The following is a 24,901-nucleotide window of genomic DNA, read 5'->3' as shown; positions in this document are numbered from 1 at the left end:
ATTTCCTCGTAATAGTATAACGTAATCCACTACCCTTTTCCCGTGTGGAAATATTACAATATTATTACTGAATTATATTTCTAGTGTTATATTTTTTGTGTAACAAAACAACGTGTACCCCACTACCCCTTGTAACGGGTCAGGCATTTCCTGCCCATCTTTTAGGTGTGTGGAATAAAGTACGTTGTTTAAACCTTACTCGTGTAGCGTGTACTTGTTGTTTATGTCGCATATAAATTATATAACTGTCCTAAGTTTCGAATTATTAAAGGACCCAGTTCACAGGGGTGTTATGGGTGTCATTTGTTTGGGACAATTTGAAACCTTAGCTCAACCCAACTAGCACCCTGTGACATTTTGGTGGCAGCGGTGGGATTCATAAGTTTATAAATCAATTGGTTAAATTTATGAATTCATTGAGTACATTTATAAAGCCATTAATTATATCGAAACAAATCTATCAGTTGTTGTTGGATTGAGTGCGACATATCAACAATTCCTTGCTACAATTAATCGACTAGATTAAATTTATAACATGGATATTGATGTGGGAAAGTTAAAGCAAACTGGGGAAGAATTGGGTTATGAGGGGCCTGCCCTAACAAAATTTATTCAGGAAGAGAGAAGTAGATTAATCATTGAATTTAAAGAGAATCAACAACATGCTAGGGAGGCAAGAAAGGCAGAGAGGGAAGAGGCAAAGGCACAAAGAGAGGAGGCAAAGGCACAAAGAGAGGCAGAGGAACGGTCTGAAAAAAGAAAGTTTGAAGAAAAAGAGAGGGAAAGGCAATTTGAATTAGAAAGAATAAAAACAGAAATAACCGTGAGAGCAGAGGGAACTGGTGGCCAATCCCAGGATTCATATATGATGGGTGCTAAACTTCCTAAACTGTCAGAATTTAAGGAGGGCGAGGATATGGATGCGTTTTTGGTTCGATTCGAGGTATTTGCTAAAAGTCAACACTGGTCAGAAGATGTATGGGGCGTAGGTTTAGGTGCACTTTTGACTGGTAAAGCGCTTGCAGTGTATGTTAGTCTTCCTGTAGAAGATTTAGCAGACTATAAAGCAGTCAAGGATGCCTTGTTAAAACTATACGATTTGAATGAGGAGGGATTTAGATACAAATTTAGGCAAGCAACACCTGGGAACATGGAAACGGCGGCTCAGTTTATGGTAAGGTTAGGAAATTATTTGGCAAGATGGGTGGAATTATCGGGCCTTGACAAAACGTATGAAAACATTTTGGATTTGGTGACAAGAGAACAGTTCATAAACACATGTAGTCCCGATTTGGCTTTATTCCTTCATGAGCGGAAGCCAAAGAATTGTCATGAAATGGCTGAATTAGCCGATCGTTATAGGGAAGCTCGTCTGTTTAGAAACCACAGAACCCCTCGTAATGTTAATGTCAACACTGATGCTTCTTTTGATCCTGGCCAGAAACAAACTGGTAAAGGTAAGCAGAATCATAGTAAAAATGGTTCACGGCGAAAAGAGACCCGGACATGTTTTAAATGCCATAAGGTAGGTCATATTGCACCAGATTGTCGTAGTCGTGCAATGAAGTCAGCAGCTGTTGAGGTTGAAGGTGAGAGCAAGCAGATCTCAGCAACCTGCGTGGTCACTCATGCAGATGGTAATAAGTGTTGTCGGCCCAAAGCAGGTAAGTTAACTCTGAAATGTGGCCATGATTTACCATTGTTTAGTTTGTCTAGTGTTAATGCCAAGTCACAAACTACAAGTTCGAAAATGCCTGTGGTAGAGGGTACCATTGGTAAGTATAAAATTAAGGTGTTAAGAGATTCTGGGTGTAGTGGTGTGGTCGTTAGAACCAGCTTAGTAGAATCTAATCAGTTTACAGGAGAGGTTCGAACCTGTTTGTTAATGGACGGTTCGTATCGCAGTGCTCCTGTGGCAAAGTTGTATGTCAACACGCCTTATTTTAAAGGATGGGTTGAAGCTCTGTGCATGAAGCAGCCAATCTATGATTTGGTTATTGGAAATATAGAAGGCGCAAGAGAGCCGGGTGACCCAGATCATGATTGGCCACATGTAGAAATAGGTCTGAAAGTTGACCGAGAGAGTAATGATACAAGAGATCATGAAATGGTCCAAGCTGTACAAACTAGAGCACAGATAAAGGCTCAGAGTAAGCCTGTCCGTCCTCTTATAGTAAAAGAGTTTAAGGAAACTGATGGGGTTGAGTCACACCCTGTTACTGTTGAGGTGCTCAGGGAAGCGCAGCGAACAGATTCAAGTTTAGTTCAAGTTCGTAAGTGGGTGGAGTCGGGCGAAGAGAAAATTTCAGGGAGAGGCAACAAGTCCAAATTTGTGGTGAGCAAAGGTCTCATCTACAGGTTGTATCAATCACCTAAGTTAGGTCAGGGAAGTCGTGTTAAACAACTTGTAGTGCCTACAAAATTTCGCAACGAAGTAATGAGATTGGGGCATGATTGTTTATTATCTGGTCATCTTGGGACCCAGAAAACAGTTGACAAGATCTTAACACAATTCTATTGGCCTGCAATGCATGGCGACATCCAAAGATATTGTCAGTCTTGTGATGTATGTCAGCGTACGTTTCCTAAAGGGAAGGTTGGTAAAGTACCCTTGGGGATAACGCCTCTTATAGACGTACCTTTCAAACGGGTTGCGATTGATTTGGTCGGGCCTATTGATCCCGTAACAGATAAGGGTAATAGATATATTTTGACGTTTATGGATTACGCCACAAGATATCCCGAGGCGGTGCCTTTGAAACGAATCACAACAGAGGTTGTCTCTGAAGCTTTAGTTGGAATTTACAGTCGGTTGGGTGTACCTGAACAGATATTGACTGATCTTGGAACCCAATTTGTGGGTGACCTGATGAAGGAGGTAAGTCGTCTTTTGTCAATTAGGCGGATTACTACCACTCCTTACCATCCAGCGTGCAATGGACTTGTGGAAAGGTTCAATGGAACTTTGAAAACAATGCTCCGTAAAATGTGTGATGAAAGACCAAAGGACTGGGATCGGTATGTAGATCCATTATTATTTGCCTATAGGGAAGCACGAAATGAGAGCCTTGGCTTTTCACCATTCGAACTCTTGTATGGAAGAACGGTCAGAGGTCCCATGTCAATTCTGAGAGAATTGTGGACAGGTGAGTCTACTTCTGGAGAGGTGAAGTCAACCTACCAGTATGTGTTGGATCTGCGTGACAGATTAGAAGAAACGTGTAAACTCGCTAGAATGGAGTTATCTAAAGCCCAGTCACGATACAAATTTCATTATGACAAAAGGGCCAAACAGCGTCAATTTGAGGTAGGTGATCATGTTCTACTACTGCTCCCTACAGCACACGACAAGTTAAGAATGCAGTGGCAAGGGCCTTACATTGTGAAGGAGAGAGTGGGTCAGATGGACTATCGGATTGAAAGGAAAGGTAAGATTAAGCTTTATCATGCTAACCTGTTAAAAAAATACGAGTTGAGATCGGAAGAGCCTGTGAATAAACATATGGGCGTATTGGAGTGTGTTGGTGTTGGATTAATCGATGGTCACGAGTTGGACGATTCGTGGGCAGACGATCCAAGTCGAGAGACTGCCGACTTAGTAGAAACCATCACTATTGCAGGTAAGGAAAGCATTAAAGATGTGCACATCTGGGAAGGGTTAGACGACGAACAAGCGAAGGTAGTTAGCATGCTACTTGTGAAATTTGCTGACACTTTGTCGGATATTCCTGGTAAATGTAGAGTAGGGCAACATAATATTCATTTGACCTCCGATGTGCCAATCAGATCACGTCCATATCCCCTGCCATATGCCTTGGAGAAGACAGTAAGGGATGAAATCCAAACTATGTTGAAAATGGGGGTCATTGAACAATCAAACTCCCCATATTGCTCCCCAATCGTACTCATTAAGAAAAAGGATGACGCAATTAGGTTCTGTATCGATTTTCGGAAGTTGAACAAGATTACCATTTTCGATGCAGAACCAATGCCAAATCCCGAGGAAATGTTTGCCCAATTGGCTAAAGGCAAGTATTTTACCAAATTAGACCTAGCAAAGGGGTTCTGGCAAATACCACTGGCACCAAAGGCCAAGGAAAAGACCGCATTCCAGACTCCTTTGGGCCTTTTCCAATTTATTGACATGCCCTTTGGACTTGTAAATAGTCCGTCCTCGTTTAGTCGCATTATGCGTGTGGTTCTCAAGGGCTTAGATGGAAAGGTGGTGAACATGGTTGATGATATCTTGATTTATACAGAAACTTGGGTAGAGCACATGACTATTTTTGCAGAGGTTCTAACTCGTTTAAAAAACGCAGGGTTGACGGCAAAGCCAAGTAAATGTTTCATAGGATATAATAGCTTAGAGTTTGTAGGTCATCAGGTGGGTCATGGGCTGTTACGAATGATACCTGAAAAGGTTGAAGCACTCTTGCAGGCAAAACGCCCATGTACAATAAAACAAGTCCGATCATTTCTGGGTATGGCTGGGTATTACCAAAAATTCGTACCTAATTTTTCCACTATAGCAGCCCCCCTGAGTGATCTAACAAGAAAGGGACAGCCTAAAAAGGTGAATTGGGGTGAGCCACAGCAAAAATCTTTTGATGATTTGAAGGAAATGTTGAGTAGACAACCTGTGCTGAGTTTACCAAATTTTGCGGAACCATTCATAATACGCACAGACGCGTCTAACTGCGGACTAGGAGCAGTTTTATTGCAAAATAAAGGTGACCATGCATTTCCTATTGCCTATGCAAGTAGAAAATTATTGGATAGGGAAACCTCTTATTCAGTCATTGAAAAGGAATGCCTTGCACTTGTGTGGGGAATACATAAATTTCAGAGATACTTGCATGGACGGGAATTTGTGATTGAAACAGATCACCAACCGTTAATATATTTGAACCGTGCCAAAGTTTTGAATGGCAGATTAATGCGCTGGGCTCTTTCCCTACAACCTCATAATTATAGAATAGTAGCTATAAAAGGGTCTCATAATATTGGTGCTGATTATTTAAGTCGCAGCACTGGTGCAGAGACCGATAACTAATGATATAATGATTGACAATCCTGACTTCTTAGATGAAGACTACGTTTCATCTTAAAGGGGGAGTTGTGTCACGAATGTCAAACATTAAATCATGTTTATGTTGTATGTCGTGATGGTGGCGTTTTGTGTTTGTCTTACGGCGATAGATAGGCAATGTTGTTTTTGGCGATAGATAATTGTTAAATATAGAGTGGCAAGATGTTTCTTTTAGTCAGCACTAGGGAAGCGGACTTTGATAGAACCCGATCTGAACGTTCATGTGATCAAATGTGGATGTCCGATCTTGTAGGTACCACAGTAAGCCATTGAATAATATTGCATCATGGGAGTTTGTGATCTATTCTGGAGGACGTCGGTTCGCCGTTGTTGGCAGTATACCATTTTTTACGTGTCTACTAATCACGCGTTTGCAAGTAACGTTAGAACAATACACTGTGTATTGTCATACAAATTAATGTATTGTGATCTACGGAATGTGCATCATAAAGATAATTCTATTGGCCAATTCCGGCCTACTGCAGTTAACGAGTGGGGAAACTCGCCAGTGAATGACACTCCCGATTTTGGTTCTGAACTGGATGTGCCTTCTAATTTATGTTACTGGCTACGGAGGTGTACTGCGGTGCAAGGGAATCCATCCGGACCACTCTCCTTCTACAAGTTACGAATATTGGACAGATAAACTCTGTAATTGATTGGTATCGTGCTCGACTGAGTGTGCAGCGTGTATTCTACGACTACAGTGCTTCTGACTGCGTTTTGTAATTACCGTCGTCGCCACCGTTAGCACAGACTCGCTGGAAAATACACCGTTATCACGCAAAGACCCGTTTTCATCTAGTTTGAAGAAACTGTATGTAGGTAGGGCTGTGTCCGATCGCCAGTATATTATTTGCGTCCGTTGTTTGTTATGTATGTTTGTCTCTTAGTTTTATGCATGCATGCAAGATTCTATGTTAGACAATTATTTACATTATCGATTTAGGCATTTCCTCGTAATAGTATAACGTAATCCACTACCCTTTTCCCGTGTGGAAATATTACAATATTATTACTGAATTATATTTCTAGTGTTATATTTTTTGTGTAACAAAACAACGTGTACCCCACTACCCCTTGTAACGGGTCAGGCATTTCCTGCCCATCTTTTAGGTGTGTGGAATAAAGTACGTTGTTTAAACCTTACTCGTGTAGCGTGTACTTGTTGTTTATGTCGCATATAAATTATATAACTGTCCTAAGTTTCGAATTATTAAAGGACCCAGTTCACAGGGGTGTTATGGGTGTCATTTGTTTGGGACAATTTGAAACCTTAGCTCAACCCAACTAGCACCCTGTGACACAATCCTATCATGCACCCATAAAATTTAAACAATCCCATCATGCACCACATATAATTCAAACAATTCATTCATGCACCCATATAATTCAAACAATTCCATCATGCACCCATGAAATTCAAACAATCCCATCATGCACCACATATAATTCAAACAATCCCATCATACACCTCATACAATTCAAACAATCCCATCATGCACCACATATAATTTAAACAATCTATTCATGCACCCATATAATTTAAACAATCCATTCATGCACCCATATAATTCAAACAATTCCATCATGCACCCATGAAATTCAAACAATCCCATCATGCACCACATATAATTCAAACAATCCCATCATACACCTCATACAATTCAAACAATCCCATCATGCACCACATATAATTCAAACAATCCCATCATGCACCACATATAATTTAAACAATCCCATCATACACCACATATAATTCAAACAATCCCATCATGCACCACATATAATTCAAACAATCCCATCATACACCGCATATAATTCAAACAATCCCATCATACACCACATATAATTTATAAACAATCCCATCATACACCACATATAATTCAAACAATCCCATCATGCACCACACATAATTCAAACAATCCCATCATACACCGCATATAATTCAAACAATCCCATCATACACCACACATAATTCAAACAATCCCATCATACACCGCATATAATTCAAACAATCCCATCATACACCACATATAATTCAAACAATCCCATCATGATGAGTGAGAGGAAGTGAGGTTAGGTGGTTAGGTGAGGTGAGCACTTGCCCCATCCAATGCCAACTTTATTATCAATGTCCATTAAAATTAAAGGGTATGAAGGTGAAATTGAAGGGTATGTGTACACATTAATTTAAAGTGTGAATGGAAACAGATGACACTAATTTACACTCCAATTCAATTTTGTAACTATGGTAACCGTTTTGATTGTAAGAGCATCACATTGATACCACTATGAACCTGTTAAATACTATTACAGAGTCGTTCAAGTATTCTCACAATAGTGCAAATATATACATACATGTAAACATTATGTAGAATGTAGGTTGACATCCATGAAGACACCACCAATATTGTTTCAAAATTTGAGCTATTGTATTTTTCACATCATGTGTTCTTTATAATATGGGTATTATTTATACTATGAATGTGTCTGTCATACCCTGATTTTATCTTTTATAATATGAATATTATTTATACTATGAATGTGTCTGTTATACCCTGATTGTATTCTTTATAATATGAATATTATTTATACTATGAATGAGTCTGTTATACCCTGATTGTATTCTTTATAATATGGATATTATTTATACTATGAATGTATCTGTTATACCCAGATTGTATTCGTTATAATATGGATATTATTTATACTATGAATGTGTCTATTATACCCTGTTTTTATTCTTTATAATATGAATATTATTTATACTATGAATGAGTCTGTTATACCCTGATTGTATTCTTTATAATATGGATATTATTTATACTATGAATGTGTCTATTATACCCTGATTGTATTTTTTATAATATGAATATTATTTATACTATTGATGTGTCTGTTATACCCTGATTTTATCCTTTATACTACAAACTTGTTATTTATACTATGAATGTGCTTGTCAGTAAACTAATCATTTGAATTTATATTTTTTATATTCAAGGTACACTGTTTTTTTTTATCAGTCAAGACCAGAAGATGCTAAAGCCGATCCTCTCACGATCTCCATTCCGGCAAAGGATTATGGGAGATCATTGAATAGATAACAGATGGTAAAAAAACATACTTTAAAAACAAAACTCTTTGGATCTCGATTTTAGTAAAGGATTGTGGGAGTTAATCATTAAAAAATAGAATAATTCGCAAAGCAATTACAGACATCCATTAGAGACTGCAGAATGATTTATTGGAGGGAGAAATCAACATTCCAAAGAACAATTTTTGATTTTCTTTCCTACTTCACACATCAGCATGCTTGTAATTTATTTCTCATTTCATCAAAAATATTGAATCCCCTTCAGATCAGATCACGACTATAGATGCCCTCAATAATTTTACTTTCACTTTAGTTGTCATGGTTACAATAGGCAGAACATCTTACTATTTTTTTCTTGTCTTTTTTGCTCCATGGTTTGAGGCTAACATGTGTTAAACAATAACTTGGCATTTAGAATCAACGTAGCTAGATTTTGTATGTGTGATTATGATATAGAATGCTTTCAAATAAAATGTTTCAATTTGCTCCTAGTATTCCAACGTACCGTATTTTATGCTGAAGTCAAATTTAATAGCATTGTCATATGTGAACAGCAACTCAAGAGGTATTGGTTTAAGTTTCCAGTTGCTTGATAATTCAGAACATGTATACATACATGCATATAAATGTGGTTATCAAGACATGACATCTTTGGTATCAGTTATATACTAGTAGTCACATACATGTACAATGCTCATTTCTTAAAATAAATTCCAATTAGATAAAAAGCAAATAGTTTTAATATTCAGGGTTTCAGGCTATGGTGAAATATTCATTGTTTTATTGAATATAGAATTTCATTAAATTATTAAATTTTTAAATAATTAATAATTCTGGTAAATTTCAGAAACATAATCTTTTTGACAGAAAGATGTTTCCGGAAAACATTTTATGAAATTCAATGTTTTGCACAAAATCGTAACTCAAATTGACTAAGAAGGATAAACACATCAGTCAGGAGACATGAGGTAATCGTGACAATGTCTCAAAACATGAAGATTCCATGTTTAAGCATAAACAAATACATATTATAGCATTTTCACTAGAATCCAGCCATTAGATTGGCCTAAAGAATCACTGGCTACATAGTTCGGACAGAATTCTCTGACATCACTGATTTGCAACCAGATTATATCGGCGAACTTGGAGTGAAATAATATTGCCGTCATGTGATGTCACTGTTTACAAAAAAATTCATCACTAAACCAAGTTGAATAAGTGAGTAAGTCCTGTACCTGACATAAGCAAACTTAACCGCTCGATTTGAATACACATGATAGCTTTATTATGTTACCATGGGTACACATACATGTATGTGAATACCCACCATGGGTAAGGTACATCCACATCTCTTCAGACTAGTCTACTATTCATAGAGAGTCTCGGAAGTATAAATGGCATCTATTCTGAGTCCATAAGTGAACCTTTGAAAAATCACAGACTATAAATTGATTACAGAACCTTTGGACACTTATAAGAGTATATTTTTGTTTGCAATATCACAGAAAATCTATATTATTGATCTTGAACAGCATACATGTACACAACATAGAAATGAGAACACTGAAATAGTTGAGCACAAAAATTCACGCAGTTGTATATATACCATCAAATTTTTGCCTCAAGATATTTTGTGATTATAATGATTGTATTTGCAAAAACTAAATGTCACTGTGTCTTCCTGCTTAGCGAACTCTGGTGTAATTTGTGGGTATTTGTAAGGATTAAATGTCAGTGTCTCTCTGCACAGACTCCAGTGTTATTGCCACCGCTTGCAATTACCGGCTACATGATTTTCTAAGCTCCCAAAAACAATATGGAAATTTCACTCACATGAAATGAATGCAGTTTTAATAAAATACTCAAAAACTAACTTTGTCCTCATCCATCAACTTGATAGAACCCAAATAACTGTATTTCAGACACCATCGAGTTAAATTATAGATCAGAATTTCACATCTGGTGAAGAATTAGATTGATTCTCAAATCTAATATTGTACCCATCCGCAGAGATAATTGTGATGGATAACATAAAATCTGTACACAGTGGCAAAAGTTCACAGTTTATGCAAAAACTATATTTTGTTATATACTTGAAATATTGTTCTTGGTTCATTCATGTACAACATTTCACCTGCTGTTAGTTTTGATGGATAGCCAAAATGAAAGGAGAATAAAAATGGTATCAGCAGGCGAGGTACGTGTTAATCCCATTTGCTGTCAAATTGAATAATTAGAAATTCTAAAAATGATGTATGAAATTTTTGACTGCATGTGCATGTGCATGTGCCTGTACCCAGAGTTTTCGTATAAGATGAGTTCATTGTTGCGAGACTGGTGAAGATTATGAGAAAGCCGGTGCCATATCAAGAATTTTAGAATAGGATGAGTAAGAGTTCATCGTTGAATGAATAGTGAAGATTATGTGAAAGCTGGCGACAGTGCCCAAGAGTGTCCAATTTCACTGGCTGCAGGGTTAGTTTTAATCAGTAGTCTAAGGGGACTTGTGAAGCCTCAATTTCTGCTTGAAATTCTAGCATGGCAACAATTTTGTATGGTACTTTTGTAAGGTCTCTCTCTCTCTCTGAGGAACGAACATTTCTATTCAAGTATACATATTCCCATTCAGTTGTACAGGGGTGGATTATTGAATAGACCACACAACAGTTAACATAATTCTTAAGGACCCCTTTACTTGAAAAAGATATCCAATGTCAGCCTCAGTATCAGTTATCTATTGGTCACTCCATAGACAACAATGTAGACTAGAAAAGCATAGCTATTTTTTTACACAGAACATGTAACCCAAATTTTAAAAGCTGAAAAGAGTACTATCAATACAACAAACCCAATCCCTTCAATTTTATATATATATTTACATGTATAAAGTATGCAATTCAAACTGAAACTGAGGGTTTCTGATGCAATAACATTACCACACAACATCATAGGCATTGTGCTAGATGATTGGCTCGTTAGATTCAAGTGCCATCGATTTAAAAAAAAATATTTATTATAGAATGAAACAGGTTTGTCAATAGTAGTATCTGTCATTTTTAAAATCAAACAGTAAACTGTACCATTTTGAGAGTTGACAGTCCCCAAAAAACACAACATCAAAAAAGTTGACCCCCTGAGTACTCAGTGCAGTTAATATATGTAGATAATAAACTCACCTGGAATTTTAAAACAAGTTCGTTTTTCACAAAAATTCCATTCACAAATCTAATACTTGGTTATTCTGATATCATATTTTAATGAAACACTTGGGAGTACAAGCATGACAATAAAATGCACGGGTGTCTATGTGATGTCACATGGAAAGAAATTTTAATCGTACACTTATCGTATTTTCTCTATTAGTAGCGCAAACGCTCACATAATTTACAGAGATTTTTCTATGATCAAACTAAGTAATATTTTAACACAACACCCACTGAAAGACTTCACAGATAGCAAGTGATGCGTAAATGATTCAGTGTCCCGGCAATGTGATTTAAAAAGCTCATATGTACTTTTACAAAAAATATGATACAATGTGAAAACAATGGTAACATTTGTGCTGGTCATATCAACATGTATTTATTTTGGGAACAATTTACATTTACAAACAAACTATAAATGATACAGCTAGGCGATTAGGTGCTGTATGCGAGCGTCGGTTCGAGTCACGCACGCAGTACATGTTTACTATAATTTGACGTAGTATTTACCTTGCCGTTTATTCGGTGTTATTTGTTTACAAACAAACTATGTTGGATTTGATTCCATTTGAAAATAAACTAACGACAGTATGGGGAAAAAACAATAACACATAGTCAATGATCAGAATATTTGTAAAATTTTCATATAATCAAAGTTGCATTTATAGAGAACAAGAAAATCGCACCACTGTGACAAATTAATCATTTGAGCATGTTTGAGTTCGACCTTTGTCACTTTTTAACAGTATATAATTTTTGGCTTATTTTTTCAAATATTTTGATTAAGTTGTGCTGTCAGTGGAAAATTATGTCCATTTTGTCCAAATTTAACAAAATTATGATAGAAAATTGTATAAAAATGTTGCATCCAATTTTTGGCGGGAAATTAATTTTCATACTAGAATCTGGGGGGAATCGTACAGTGCAAAAAATGTGTTATGTATACAACCCACAGTTATGTCCATTTGGTACAGAAATATCTGAAGACAGTGAAATATGGTGGCATAATTGCATTAATTAAATATAAATTCAGAAATTTCTAAAAAATATTATAAAAATAAAAAGCTTGAAGGTTAAACATAGCTAATTGTTATGATAGAGAATATAGAAAACAAGGATGCATGAAATCAGCCACCAATTATACCATCATGTTTTTAAACTGTATATATTAAATACAATCTTTATATTAAGTTTTAATTTTGACACTATAATTAAATTGCATCCATCTTTTACAGGACTATTAAATGAACAGAATTAATGACTAGCATTGCAAGGAAACCATCCGAACACTTGGAAATGGAAAACCATTATATATTTCACAGTTGATCACACTCCGGATTGATCACATTTGTTTTCTAGCAGGGATTCCACTAAGACTGTTGTACATGTATATGCTGTTAACTGCTTCACGAGAGAAAAGCTTTGTAAATTTCATGAAATCGTGTGGCAGTGAAAATATCTCTGGGTTCTTCAAGACCATAGGGTCATATAGACTTTCATTAAATTTTAAGTTTTTTTAAATTAAAAACTTTTTGGGTTTTTACAACACAGTGTCATGAATGTCAATAATTGATGACATTTGTCAAGAAAATATTGCAAAAGACGCTGATCAAATCATTCAATTCTTAGCAGCCAAAATCAAATAGTTTATAATATACAAGATGAGTATAGCAAATTTTATTGCAAAAGACAAAAAAATATTTACAAATTCAAGAAAAATCATGGAAATTTGTAGCCATTTCATTTTTAATTTTTAAGACAGCGTGTCACAGTGACTATGACAAAATTGTGTTCCCATCAATTCCATTAAATTGTTAAATCACAAAAACTGATATCATTGAAAATAAAACAGTTTCAAAAAGTTAGTCTAACTAAATTATGAAGAATATTATCTTGATTAAGAAGTATAGATTTGATATTTGCAGTTCTCATGTAGATGAGTGGGGTACACCAACGGGCACAATCTATAAGATCAAGTAAGGGCAGTTATGTAGCATTTGAAACTGCAAAAACACTCGGGAAATATTTGCTTCCTTTATAAGCATTTACAACTTTGGAAAGGAAATTACGCTGAACACATCCAAATGAAATTTTCAATGATAACAAGTGTTCAAACATAAGGGGGCAATGCAAATAACCTGAAATATTTTTGAGTATGTTTCATTTGATAGTGCATCTTGATTAATCTTGGTTGCAAACGTAGCAATATTTGTTCAATGAAATACTGAGAACACAAATTGTTTTTTTACTACCTCTATGTACAGGTAAATTCAGAATGCATGTGTACAACAGTTTTACAACTATTTCATTGAATGCATACTGCTACATTTATACTTGCTGCCAAAACATAAGATTTATTTACGATAAATCATATCATATATTTTTTATCAAGATGCAATTCTGAAAAAAAAATATTCAAAATTGCTAGGAAAATATTCAAAGTTATCTATATTGTCTCTATAAAAAATACATCTTAGAAACAAAATATCATGCTTTACTTCATTCTATTCTATTTTCAATTTAGCAGCCCAGTTATTAATAATAAAAATGTTAACAATGGTATGGTATTGTCATTCAGCATCCATTCATATCGCATAGAGAGATGTATTAATATCACTATGCCAACAACCAGAGGTAGCATGCCTATCTCTTTTATATTGAATTGTAAATTATAATGAGGACGGGAAAACTGTTTCAGTTTTATACTCAGATGTGTAGTATTCAAGCTAAACATTATTTCACTTTCAACAAGCTGTAAAAACGTTTTCAGGAGCATGTAACACCATCATCTCTACCTAGTAGCAGAACCATGTAGAGATATATGACCACGTCACAGTAAGCTTAACTGGGAGACTATCTCTGTTATCTTCAACATCATGCGGCTGTGCTTTCTAGCCTGTCTGAACACTTTACTTCAGGAGAGCTAGCTGTCTTTGCCTTGCTGGTATTCATTAAATTGACTGTTTAGAAATCAGCATAGCCAGTGAAGCGTGAAATATGCACACAAGAGTGTTTAATAGGCTGCTTATTAAGACAGTCACCAGTGTGAACTGTGTGTGACTCAAGTACACAGATTTCATAAAATAGTTAATGAAACACTGACCACTGTCTAACATTGCAAGCATGCGTCTAAACTTGATTAGGTATGCCATCTGCCAACAAATGATATCATTCAGTCTCTGAGTAACACTACATGATAAAGCCAGGCATGTCATCTATTGAGTATATATAGTGGGAGGGGACATAGCTACGGAGGTGTAAAGTCAAAGTACTGTATCACAGTGAATGCTATGTACTTACCTAACTAAACTGCCATTAAAAAGAAGCTACGTTTTGACATCAACGTGTGTATACAGTGACGAAGACTGGTGTATTCTGTCTTGCTATCACCACAATCAGCTTTGAGGGCATAGCAGGCACAACTGACCTATCCAAATACTGCCTGTTATTTGCATAACATACTTGGTGCTAACATAATGTTTTTCCAACTGATCCCACACAAAAAATGTTTTGTTTAACATTCACTTTGGGAGTGCGTTGGTGGAAGTACTTATCATGTCAATGTGTGTTTGATGAGGTAATGGTAACGTTACCAAGGGGGAAATATCAAAGACAGATACAATTATCCAGCAGACTTCACGTTAGTTAACGTATGTCCACAGGGAAAACTAGCATTCTTCATGCATAGTAAGTATGTAGCCAGTTGGACTGTAAATTGTCTACAAAACACACACTTGTCTTCACGCAGAGACCTGAATGACACCATTTTACTGATAGTCTACAAAGTATATACTTGTCTGCAGTCTACACAGAGCACTCGATGCCAATGTACAAAACCTAAAACTGCCTGCTAAAATACAACAGTCAACAAGAAAGACAATTAAAATATCAGTTTGATGTTTGCTATTACAGCCACTAGGCACTGGAGAAGAGATAACACTAACACTAGTAGTCACAACATAACATAACATATGCTTAAAATGATTTGACTGGGTGGATGGGAGTGTCTGTGGAGGGGGGTGGTGTTGGTTCAATATTGTTGTTCTTTTTTTTTTAAAAAGCACTTTCAAATATTTCCAAAATAATCGGCAAATATTGAGCATTATGTTAAAGAGTACAGTATAAAGCCGAGATAACTATAACGATGTGTTTATATCACTATCAAAACCTAACCATGCATTAAGCACAGAATAATGACACAACTGACCATTTACGCTATTTGCTCAAATCACAAAAAGTTTATGATACCTCATATTGTATCTTACTGAGCTCTATGTTTAATGGCACGGAATTACGATTGCATCATTTAATGGTTTTATCTTCGTAGCCATTGATCAGAGCTAGCAATTGCTCCCAAGATGTCTTCTCCCTGATCACGTCAAAAGAATATATTGTATGAATTATGGTCTGGAATATGATATATAGCTTGTAATTTTACGTAATCGTTATCCCAAGTAACTATTCAAATTAGTTGTACGTTTCAGAGCAATGACCCTCCTTCAACATTATATGAAGAAGTAATAGTAGGAGTGAAACTTAAGAATATAAGAACAAGCACAACAAGTACAAATAGAACCACTAAATAATTCTACAATAGAATGTTCTGAAGGTGGTAAGCAAAAGAAATGAACTGAACAGGTTATTAATTCTCTGTGGTTCTATAGTTCCAAGGCAAAATATAGTTTCCTTCTCAGATCGTCTGAATTGACATACCGGAACTCCGGAAATGGTCCTATCCGTAGAGTTATATTCCCTATACATGTAATTTAAAACAAGCGGCCAATTTTAAACAAAAAGTTTTTAATTGTTTTAATGAATGAATTCTACAAACAGTCTTGGACTATGCATTGGCATGTGTATAAAAATTTATACAATCTGTGAAAGTATCATATTAAAATATGTACATGTAATATTAAGCAGATGACTACAAATCTAACACGCCCCTCTCTTTCCTGCCACGCTTGTTGAATAAAGCCTTAAAATGAACACACACATGTAGTTCCCCACCCCGATGATGATACTTGCGATTACATGACGCATACACTTAATAACAGATGTAGTTGTTCACTAATTTAAAAAAAAAAAATAATTCTAACTAAAATGATACTTTGCAACTACTGTGTATACAAAACATTTTTTACATGTGGCCATTCTTATCTCTGCATCTTGCCCATTATCTTGATATTCACCAAGGAAGCTCACTTTCTAAAATAATAAATTTTCTCAATTTGAGTTGCTCTGCATTGTTTAGATCCGTGGGATTAACACACTGGGGTCACGTTTTCAATAAATAAATGTGATATGACAGTTTTAAGCTGCTTACCAGTACATTCAAAGTCAGCTAGTCAGAGGGGTTTATTTGTTTGTTTTCCACTCCTCAAATAAGATAAAATTGACATCATTTACAGAAGAAATTATTGAACTAATAATCAATAACAGATGGTTGAGTACTGTAAACAGTTTCCTGTTTTTCTTGAATGCAATACTGTTTTGTTAATGAAAACAGTAAATGAAGTCAACTTACGCCATGGTACATGTAATATATATTACTACTGTAACCAGAACAGCTGAACATAAATGTGAACTATAATGAAAATCCTTTATAATACGTGTTATGAATTCCTTAGAGCATTGTTTCCAATATCCAGATACATGTATGCAGATATAGTGATTATATTTTCCCGCCCCTTGTTGCTGTGGCGAGAAGATTGGAGACTTTTGGTCGCAGAAGTATGCGAGTGTCAATCATTTAGACGTGCAAAAGCAGACACTATTTGTACTCGAGGGGGGGGGGGGAGGTGTGGCATGTTCTTGTCACATGTGGTACAATTCAATTTAATTTACAATCAGAATTCTCAGCCGTGAATGCAATCTTCTAAATTCATGAAATTTGGTTGTAGACATAAATCGGACAAACTCTAGTCTCCCAACATACATAGACAGAACGTGGAAAACACAATAGATAATTTACAATACTGTCTTTGAAGTGCCTCTCCAATGGAAAAGCATGTAAGCCAAAAGGGTGATTTATTACGACCTATTAGAAGAAGAACTGCGTAACTTTTAGATGTTGACAGAACAATTTCCCATCAAAAGCGATTCTTATTGCTGGTACACGTATGCATGAATGTCACTGTGCACAAAACATCCAATCTGGTGGATTCAACTTATGACGTCAGTTATCTTTTCTACGAGTTGTATTTTATGGCTGTCAATTTGAATTTTTTCCATGGTAACATCATGTCATGCGTACAAAGAATTAATTTTGTGAATCAAGTAAAATAACAAAAAAAAATTTCATGAAAAATCATTCAAATATAATCAACTCCACTACGTAGAACAAAAACACTGAATACTTAAAATGTATACAAAAATACATAAAACGCATAATCTTTTCTACAGTGTATTAGCAGCGCATGAACTTAAATCACAAGAGGCATGTCTATGATCAAAATAAGTCAAATTTAAAAAATCCAGTGTACAATGAAGCGATTTTTGGTCTGATATGCACTTCTTTTAGAAATGTGCTTCTAATAGAGCAAATACGCTACCGTAACAGCGCATTTTTTTGCACCAAGTTTTGTTTAAAAGCAAAAGGGTTGTCGTCTATACACATGCTGGAATAGAGTCCTATGCAACGATAACAACGCATGTAAGGGCTCATGGGTAGAGGTGAGATGTGTTAGTAAAAAAACGGCATGCTATGGCCGCCTGCCACATCTGCAGATGATGCATCAAAGATAACAAACTACAAGTGAAAATAAAGTATTCTACGGTACTGATTCATTTACTCCATCTTCCAGTCATTACTATTTATTGGTAATTACGAGATTACAAGAACTGTCATCCCCAGCTGTAATCACGTTTACAACCATAGCTTTAGGAAGCCTGTATGTTCTAACAATGTGATAAGATACAAAGCAAACGTTGTTATGCGCGAGTCTTCCTGTCAGGTTTCAGTTAAACCACACTGATACACAGAGTACTTTAGGTGTGTAATGTAAATCGTTCATCTGCTGCCGATAGAAATATTCACAGACTGATGTTTTATGGATGTTCAAGAAGACAAAAGTTACAGCGCCACCGTCTTAAGGTTTCTCCCAGTGAAATGCTTTAATGATTTCCATCCTGCCGTATAAATTTTTAAAATGGAGTAGCAGCGCAGATAATGAAACGAAACCAGCCATGCAGGTTATACCAATTCACTTATTAATAATCAACAATGCTGGAAAGCATAAATACACTATGTGAAAACAACAGCACATGAGGCTGCCAGATATCTTGAAGGGTTTAATATAATACACAGTTTTCCAATCACCTTGTAGCTAACCGTACGCGAGTCCATATGCACATTTACTCACACAAACAGTGCTGCTAACTCGCCTATCCCTTAATTTTTTTTGGAAACAATTTAACTTAAAACAAAATGTAATGCACTATATATTCCTCAAATGTCAAAATACCAAACAGTAATGACAGCACAGTAATAAGGATAATTTTCATAATAATAGAAAATTAACGATGTACCACCAGGATATAGTTTTCTGCAGGCTTAAAGACAATGGGGAAAACATACGTAAAATACACTGTATGTGAAGCTGTAATTATTTTGTTATATAATATAGATGAAAATAAGCTACGGTAATACCATGTTGTTATATCAGGATATATCAAAGTAGTGTATGTTATCAGTACTAACATGTATTTTTACCACAATACTACGGCTCACATTTATTTCACAACAGAATGCACCTTATATATGCAAACAATAGAGATATTCTATATGCAACAGCCAAATCCTGTATATATGGATTCCAAGATATGACAAACTATACAAAATTCATACAAATAATGAGTAATAAGAACACTTCACTAATCAAAGAAACCATAAAGTACGTCGAACAGTGTTACAACATAAAGAATACATTACTGGTATAAATAAACAACATATGCCATATTCTTACATATGGTAAATTGTCTTACTTTTACTATTTACGGATAACTTTATGACCACTCAACTATGTAAAAACTTTATTAATTTGTTAACCAAAAAAGAAATGTTACATTATCTTTACAGTATTAATAAAGAATTCTATTCTATTCTATTCTATTCTATTCTATTCTATTCTATTCTGTTCTATTCTATTCCATTCTATTCTATAATGGTGAAATTTCTTAGGATAAAAGTGAAAGTGAAAGTGAAAGTACTGGTAGTGCCAATATTTTCTTTTTGTATGTTTTTTTTAATTCATGGCTTTCGTTAACTGTTTATTGGTGTCAGATTAGGTCAAATAAAATTAATAGTGCTTTTCTGGTAAAATTGAAAACAAAAGTATGGTGGGGAAGACATTTTTTTTCATCATAACTTCTTATTTTTTGAAAATTGATTAATTATTATTAATGTATTATTTCACAGTATGAAAGCATTTTTCAATAACACACATCTTGCGTGTACAGGCTGACATTTTGGTTCAAAAACGAAGAATTTCAAATAAAGCTGAAAGGTGTTTCGGTACCAACAAGTGCCCATTTTCTAGTTTGGCAATAAAAAGATACAGAGTAGGCCTGGTCTAGGCAAGGTCGTGTTAATGGAAATGCATTATTTGTTGGCCTAGAATACATGTAGCAAATACAACAGTGCTTAGAATTACCCAAAATACACTGTAACATAAATGCATCTTAACCTATTGAATGCCAATATTAATCCAGTCACAATTGTTATGCATTTTTCTAGAATTTTTTTATTAATTTTGAACCAAAATTTTTCACTGCATATAGGACTTCAACATTTTTCAAAACAAAAATTAATGCCGAGAAATTTAGTTCCTTAAACGTTTTATACATTTAAATATACCTAGGAAGAATCAGCTTTGCACTGACATCAAAAGATAAAAACATGACTATTTTTTGTCTGAAAATGGATGACAGATTGATCAATGTGCCCTGGGCAGTACCGTGAATATTTTAAATCCATACTTTATTGTCATGATGTAGTTTTATCTGATCTACCCATTACTCCTGTCTAAATCGGAGTGATTAAGCTCTTGTTTATTGCTATGAAAGACAATATTCATAACCAGAGAAAAACTGCAGAAATAAAAACAACATGTCAAACATTAGTTTGTAAGGAGAAGATAATAATATATTGTTTTTATATTATTTTATTAAGTACAAATACAACTGCATAAAAATGTGTACCATTTTCAAAACCTTTTATGGGAATCAAATGCCATCAGCGACATGCGTATATATCTCAGTAGAGTTTTTAAAATGTCAGATTACAAACTGAGTAAATTCCAGTTTACCATATTTTATCTTTTCACACCTAACCTCCTCAAGTGGGCAGCCTCTTTTTCTTGAGACTCTCGTTATGCCAGAAAGCGAGTGTTGTTATCAGCGCAACATGACATCAGTCTTCCAGCGATAGCATCTTCATTTGCCTACAGATGCAGAAACTGTGATGTGCATTATCTATCAGGCACTGTTACACTGAGAATGAGATAGCTTTTAACAAGACTGAGCTTAAAGAATTAATGAAAGCCCCAGCCTTTTAAAGAATATACTCATATTTCCAAGATTTACTAATAATGGTGTTTCCATGGTGACAGTCATACTATCTTCAGGCACAAAGATTGTAATTGTGAGACCTTTCAAACCCCGATAATAGTGTTTTATTCACTGTCTAAGCTGGGGACAGTTTTACTGGCAAAAACCATGTGTCAGTTTTATCAAATTCTGTGAGTGACAGCTAACTGCATAACGTCATAAAATGTTTGACAGTTGCATCATTGAAATAACGCTGCTTATATAATGTGGACGACACTCGACAGCACGTACGCAGCCATGCTGCTTTTTAACTGAACACAATTATATCAACAGGCTGTAGGTAGAACATTTTAGATTGTCCAAAGGTAAAAAAGAGGAGAGGTTGCCATAGCAACAGACACTATAATAGCCTCTCTGAGTCATACATGGCAATTTCAAAAGACGTATCTTGCCATTAAACTCAGTTTATCACACTAGTTATATTAATGAACAAAAAGAACATGGCAAAATGAAGGTGTAATGACCATCCATCTACATAGATGGTGTAATATCAGACACAATTCTCAGACAAACATGCCGATATAAACTACATGATAGATCAGATGCAATCTGCTGAAACAATGTGCTATCCCATAATCCACTGCATTTGATCTGAGTTAGCCATCCCATAACTTCTTGCGTCAAATCTAGGTTGTCTGCTATCCCATAACCCTTTGCAACTAATCTGAGTTGTCTGCTATCCCATAAGCCCTTGCAAAATCTAACTTGTCTGCTATCCCATAAGCCCATGCAATAATCCATGTTGTCTGCTATCCCATAAGCTTTGCAAAAATCTGGGTTGTCTGCTATCCCATAAGCACTTGCAAATTTAGGTTGTCTGCTATTCCATAAGCCCTAACAAAAATGAGGGTTGTCTGCTATCCCATAAGCTCTTGCAAAAATGAGGGTTGTCTGCTATCCCAAAAGCCCTTGCAAAAATATGGTTGTCTGCTATCCATATTCCCTTGCATATCATCTGAAGTGAAAAGTATATTTCCATTATATCTTGTAATGGCAGCCGATTCAATAATTGTGTTTATGTCATGACAGATCGTTATGGCGATGTATCACGAATACTAAATGTTTACCCCTAAAAGCAGCCAGCTGTGATGTCACTCAAAAAAAAATGTAATGCATGTATTTTTAAACCTCTAGTATTTAGTTTTTTCAAAAATGCTATCTTTCACTTCATCATGCAGTGATCACACTGAAGCAGCAGATGAGATGGACAGTATTTTGTGGAAAAAAAACCTTCATTATTATATGCCTGTTGCCTCAGCACCTAACATCAAACTATAATAAGTACATGTATACAGGGAGTAGTTGAGTCAAAGCTTATATATATATATATATATATATATATATATATATATATATATATATATATATATATATATATATATATATATATATAAGGCAGATTTTGATAGGCCGAAAAAACTTGTCAACAAACAAAATGTTCTCTAATTGGTCCAACTGTTTAGGTGTTAGGGTCAAATAGCCAATCAGGCACAATCTTGGAAATAATTTTGCATTGATTTCACAGGAGAGCCACAGAAGTCAAACTTTTCACATGTGGATGCACAACATAAAATTCATCCCAAAGCATACACAGTTAAGAATTTACATAATACATGCTCCACTGATGCCATTTTCCCATTCATTCTGCGAGGGCTTCTAGCAGGTGGTGTGTTTTAACCATTTACATTAAGTACCGAATTCATTCATACTGGAAATGATTGTTTGTTGTATTCCTATTTACTGATTCATAAGCAATCAAAATAGATAGACATTTTGAGCAATTGTTCTTTATCAATTGCATAGAAGTAAATGTTTCTGTGTCATCGATAAAGAGCCATTGCTCGTAAGTCTAGCGTGTTTGAATAGTTAAGGCACGGTGGTTGTCGCGCAGCGCGTGTTCGAATTTCATGCAAATAAACAATGTATTTTACACGCGTTGTATACGTCGCTATGAGTCTCATATCGAACAGGATGCAGCATGACGACTGCCGCCCTTTAATTATCACATTTTACTAAATATTATATACCATATATCATATTTATCAGTCTGAGCAGCGTTTACTTATTTAGCACTTGCATTACAAATTTAAGTCTAGGAAGTAATATATAATATTTCATTTCCCGCTTATCACACCAATTGTCAATCTCACCGATCACTCTCCATTTCTCTCCCAGCTCATTACCAAGATGACTGGACCCTGCATTCCTGTCTCCACTAACTCTTCTCGTCTGGTATTGGAGATTTTCAGAAGGGAAGGCGCCTAAACTTCAGGTGATGAAAACCTTAAAAGTACATGCTTTTTCATACAGAAAACTTTGTGCAGAAAACTGTACAGGTTAGAGTTGATTGATGAGAATCTGACACAAATATATCCCATATTCCATCCTGTCAGGAAAGCAATGACATGAAGACAGAAAGTCTACTGCACTGGACTTGAAAATGATCACCCCAGGCGGTGAAGCCAACCATTCAGTTATTGCCTTCAAATTAAACAATGGATTATTCCACTGTTAATTGGGGAAGTGGTGTCAGTTTTACAGGGAGAGGGGTGGGGTGATCTGGTACTTGTAACAGGCTACACTGGTCTGCACTACAGCCCCAATGAATGTACATGTAGCTCACAGTGCACAACAGTGCTACAGCACTACATATGTGTATACAACTGTATTTGACTTGTTGCTCTGTTGATTTAGAAATAATGAAACAATGCAATTTTTTAGTTTTATCCCTGTCTCTAACCATAGAGCATCACATAGGTGATTAGAATTAATGAAACACTCCCAGTCTTTTCAATATATCCCTAGAGAAAACATCATACATTGTAGACTACGTTACCAGTAACAATACACCTATCGCCCTCTGAGCTGTCTATATGGTTGTCTGTACCGATGATGAATTGTCTCTGTGGAGATTAATGTTTTAAAGACAGAGATAATTGTACTATTGCAGCGTGGTGACTCATACTGTCGCTTCAGATGCAGAAATCTTGACACGGTATAAAAATGATTGTCAATGCTTTGGATGAATTAAAACAATTAGATTTAAGAGATAAGTGAAAGCGAACCAGATTTTGCTGATTTTAGATATGTACACAGATCACTGTGGTAATGGTTTCATGACAATAAATTACAGTCATCAATAAAGCTTTTAACACATTTAACAAGATCAGCTCAGTGTTTTCCTTCCTTGGGGTCTACATTATTATGCTATGAAGAGCTTAAACAGTGTGGAAACAAACAAACGTGATTGCACTGATATAGACCACTATGCTAGATTGTGCTATAGACTATTATGACTGGATTATGATATAGACCACTATGACTGGACTGATATGGTCCACTATGACGTGACTGTGATATAAACCACTATGATCAGACTGTGATATGAACCACTATGACTTTACTGTGATATAGACCACTATGACTGGACTGTGATATAGACCACTATGACTTGACTGTGATATAGACCACTATGACTTGACTGTGATATAGACCATTATGACTTGACTGTGATATAGACCACTATGACTTGACTGTGATATAGACCACTATGACTTGACTGTGATATAGACCACTATGACTTGACTGTGATATAGACCACTATGACTTGACTGTGATATAGACCACTATGACTTGACTGTGATATAGACCACTATGACTTGACTGTGATATAGACCATTATGACTTGACTGTGATATAGACCACTATGACTTGACTGTGATATAGACCATTATGACTAGATTATGATATAACCCACTATGATTGTACTGTGATATAGACCCCGATGACTTGACTGTGATATAGACCACTATGACTTGACTGTGATATAGACCACTATGACTTGACTGTGATATAGACCACCATGACTGGACTGTGATATAGACCACTATGATTGGAATGTGATAT

At 35.6% G+C, this 24,901-nt stretch overlaps 2 protein-coding genes across 2 annotated transcripts in view; one reads left to right on the top strand and one right to left on the bottom strand.

The window, feature by feature from the left end:
• The window catches only part of LOC100370244 (D-glucuronyl C5-epimerase B-like), a 95,217-nt gene that overhangs the window by 26,943 nt on the left and 43,373 nt on the right, over window positions 1-24,901 (bottom strand). The window lies entirely within an intron of this gene.
• Window positions 536-5,053, top strand: LOC146734272 (uncharacterized). The gene has a single exon (XM_085508536.1). The coding sequence runs from the start codon at window positions 536-538 to the stop codon at window positions 5,051-5,053; it is 4,518 nt and encodes a 1,505-aa protein (XP_085364662.1).

This window comes from Saccoglossus kowalevskii, chromosome 15, assembly GCF_978046115.1.
Source record: "Saccoglossus kowalevskii chromosome 15, keSacKowa6.1, whole genome shotgun sequence".
In the NCBI taxonomy this organism is placed as follows: domain Eukaryota; kingdom Metazoa; phylum Hemichordata; class Enteropneusta; family Harrimaniidae; genus Saccoglossus; species Saccoglossus kowalevskii.
Note: the sequence above shows the minus strand (reverse complement) of the source record. Positions and strands in the feature narration are given on the sequence as shown.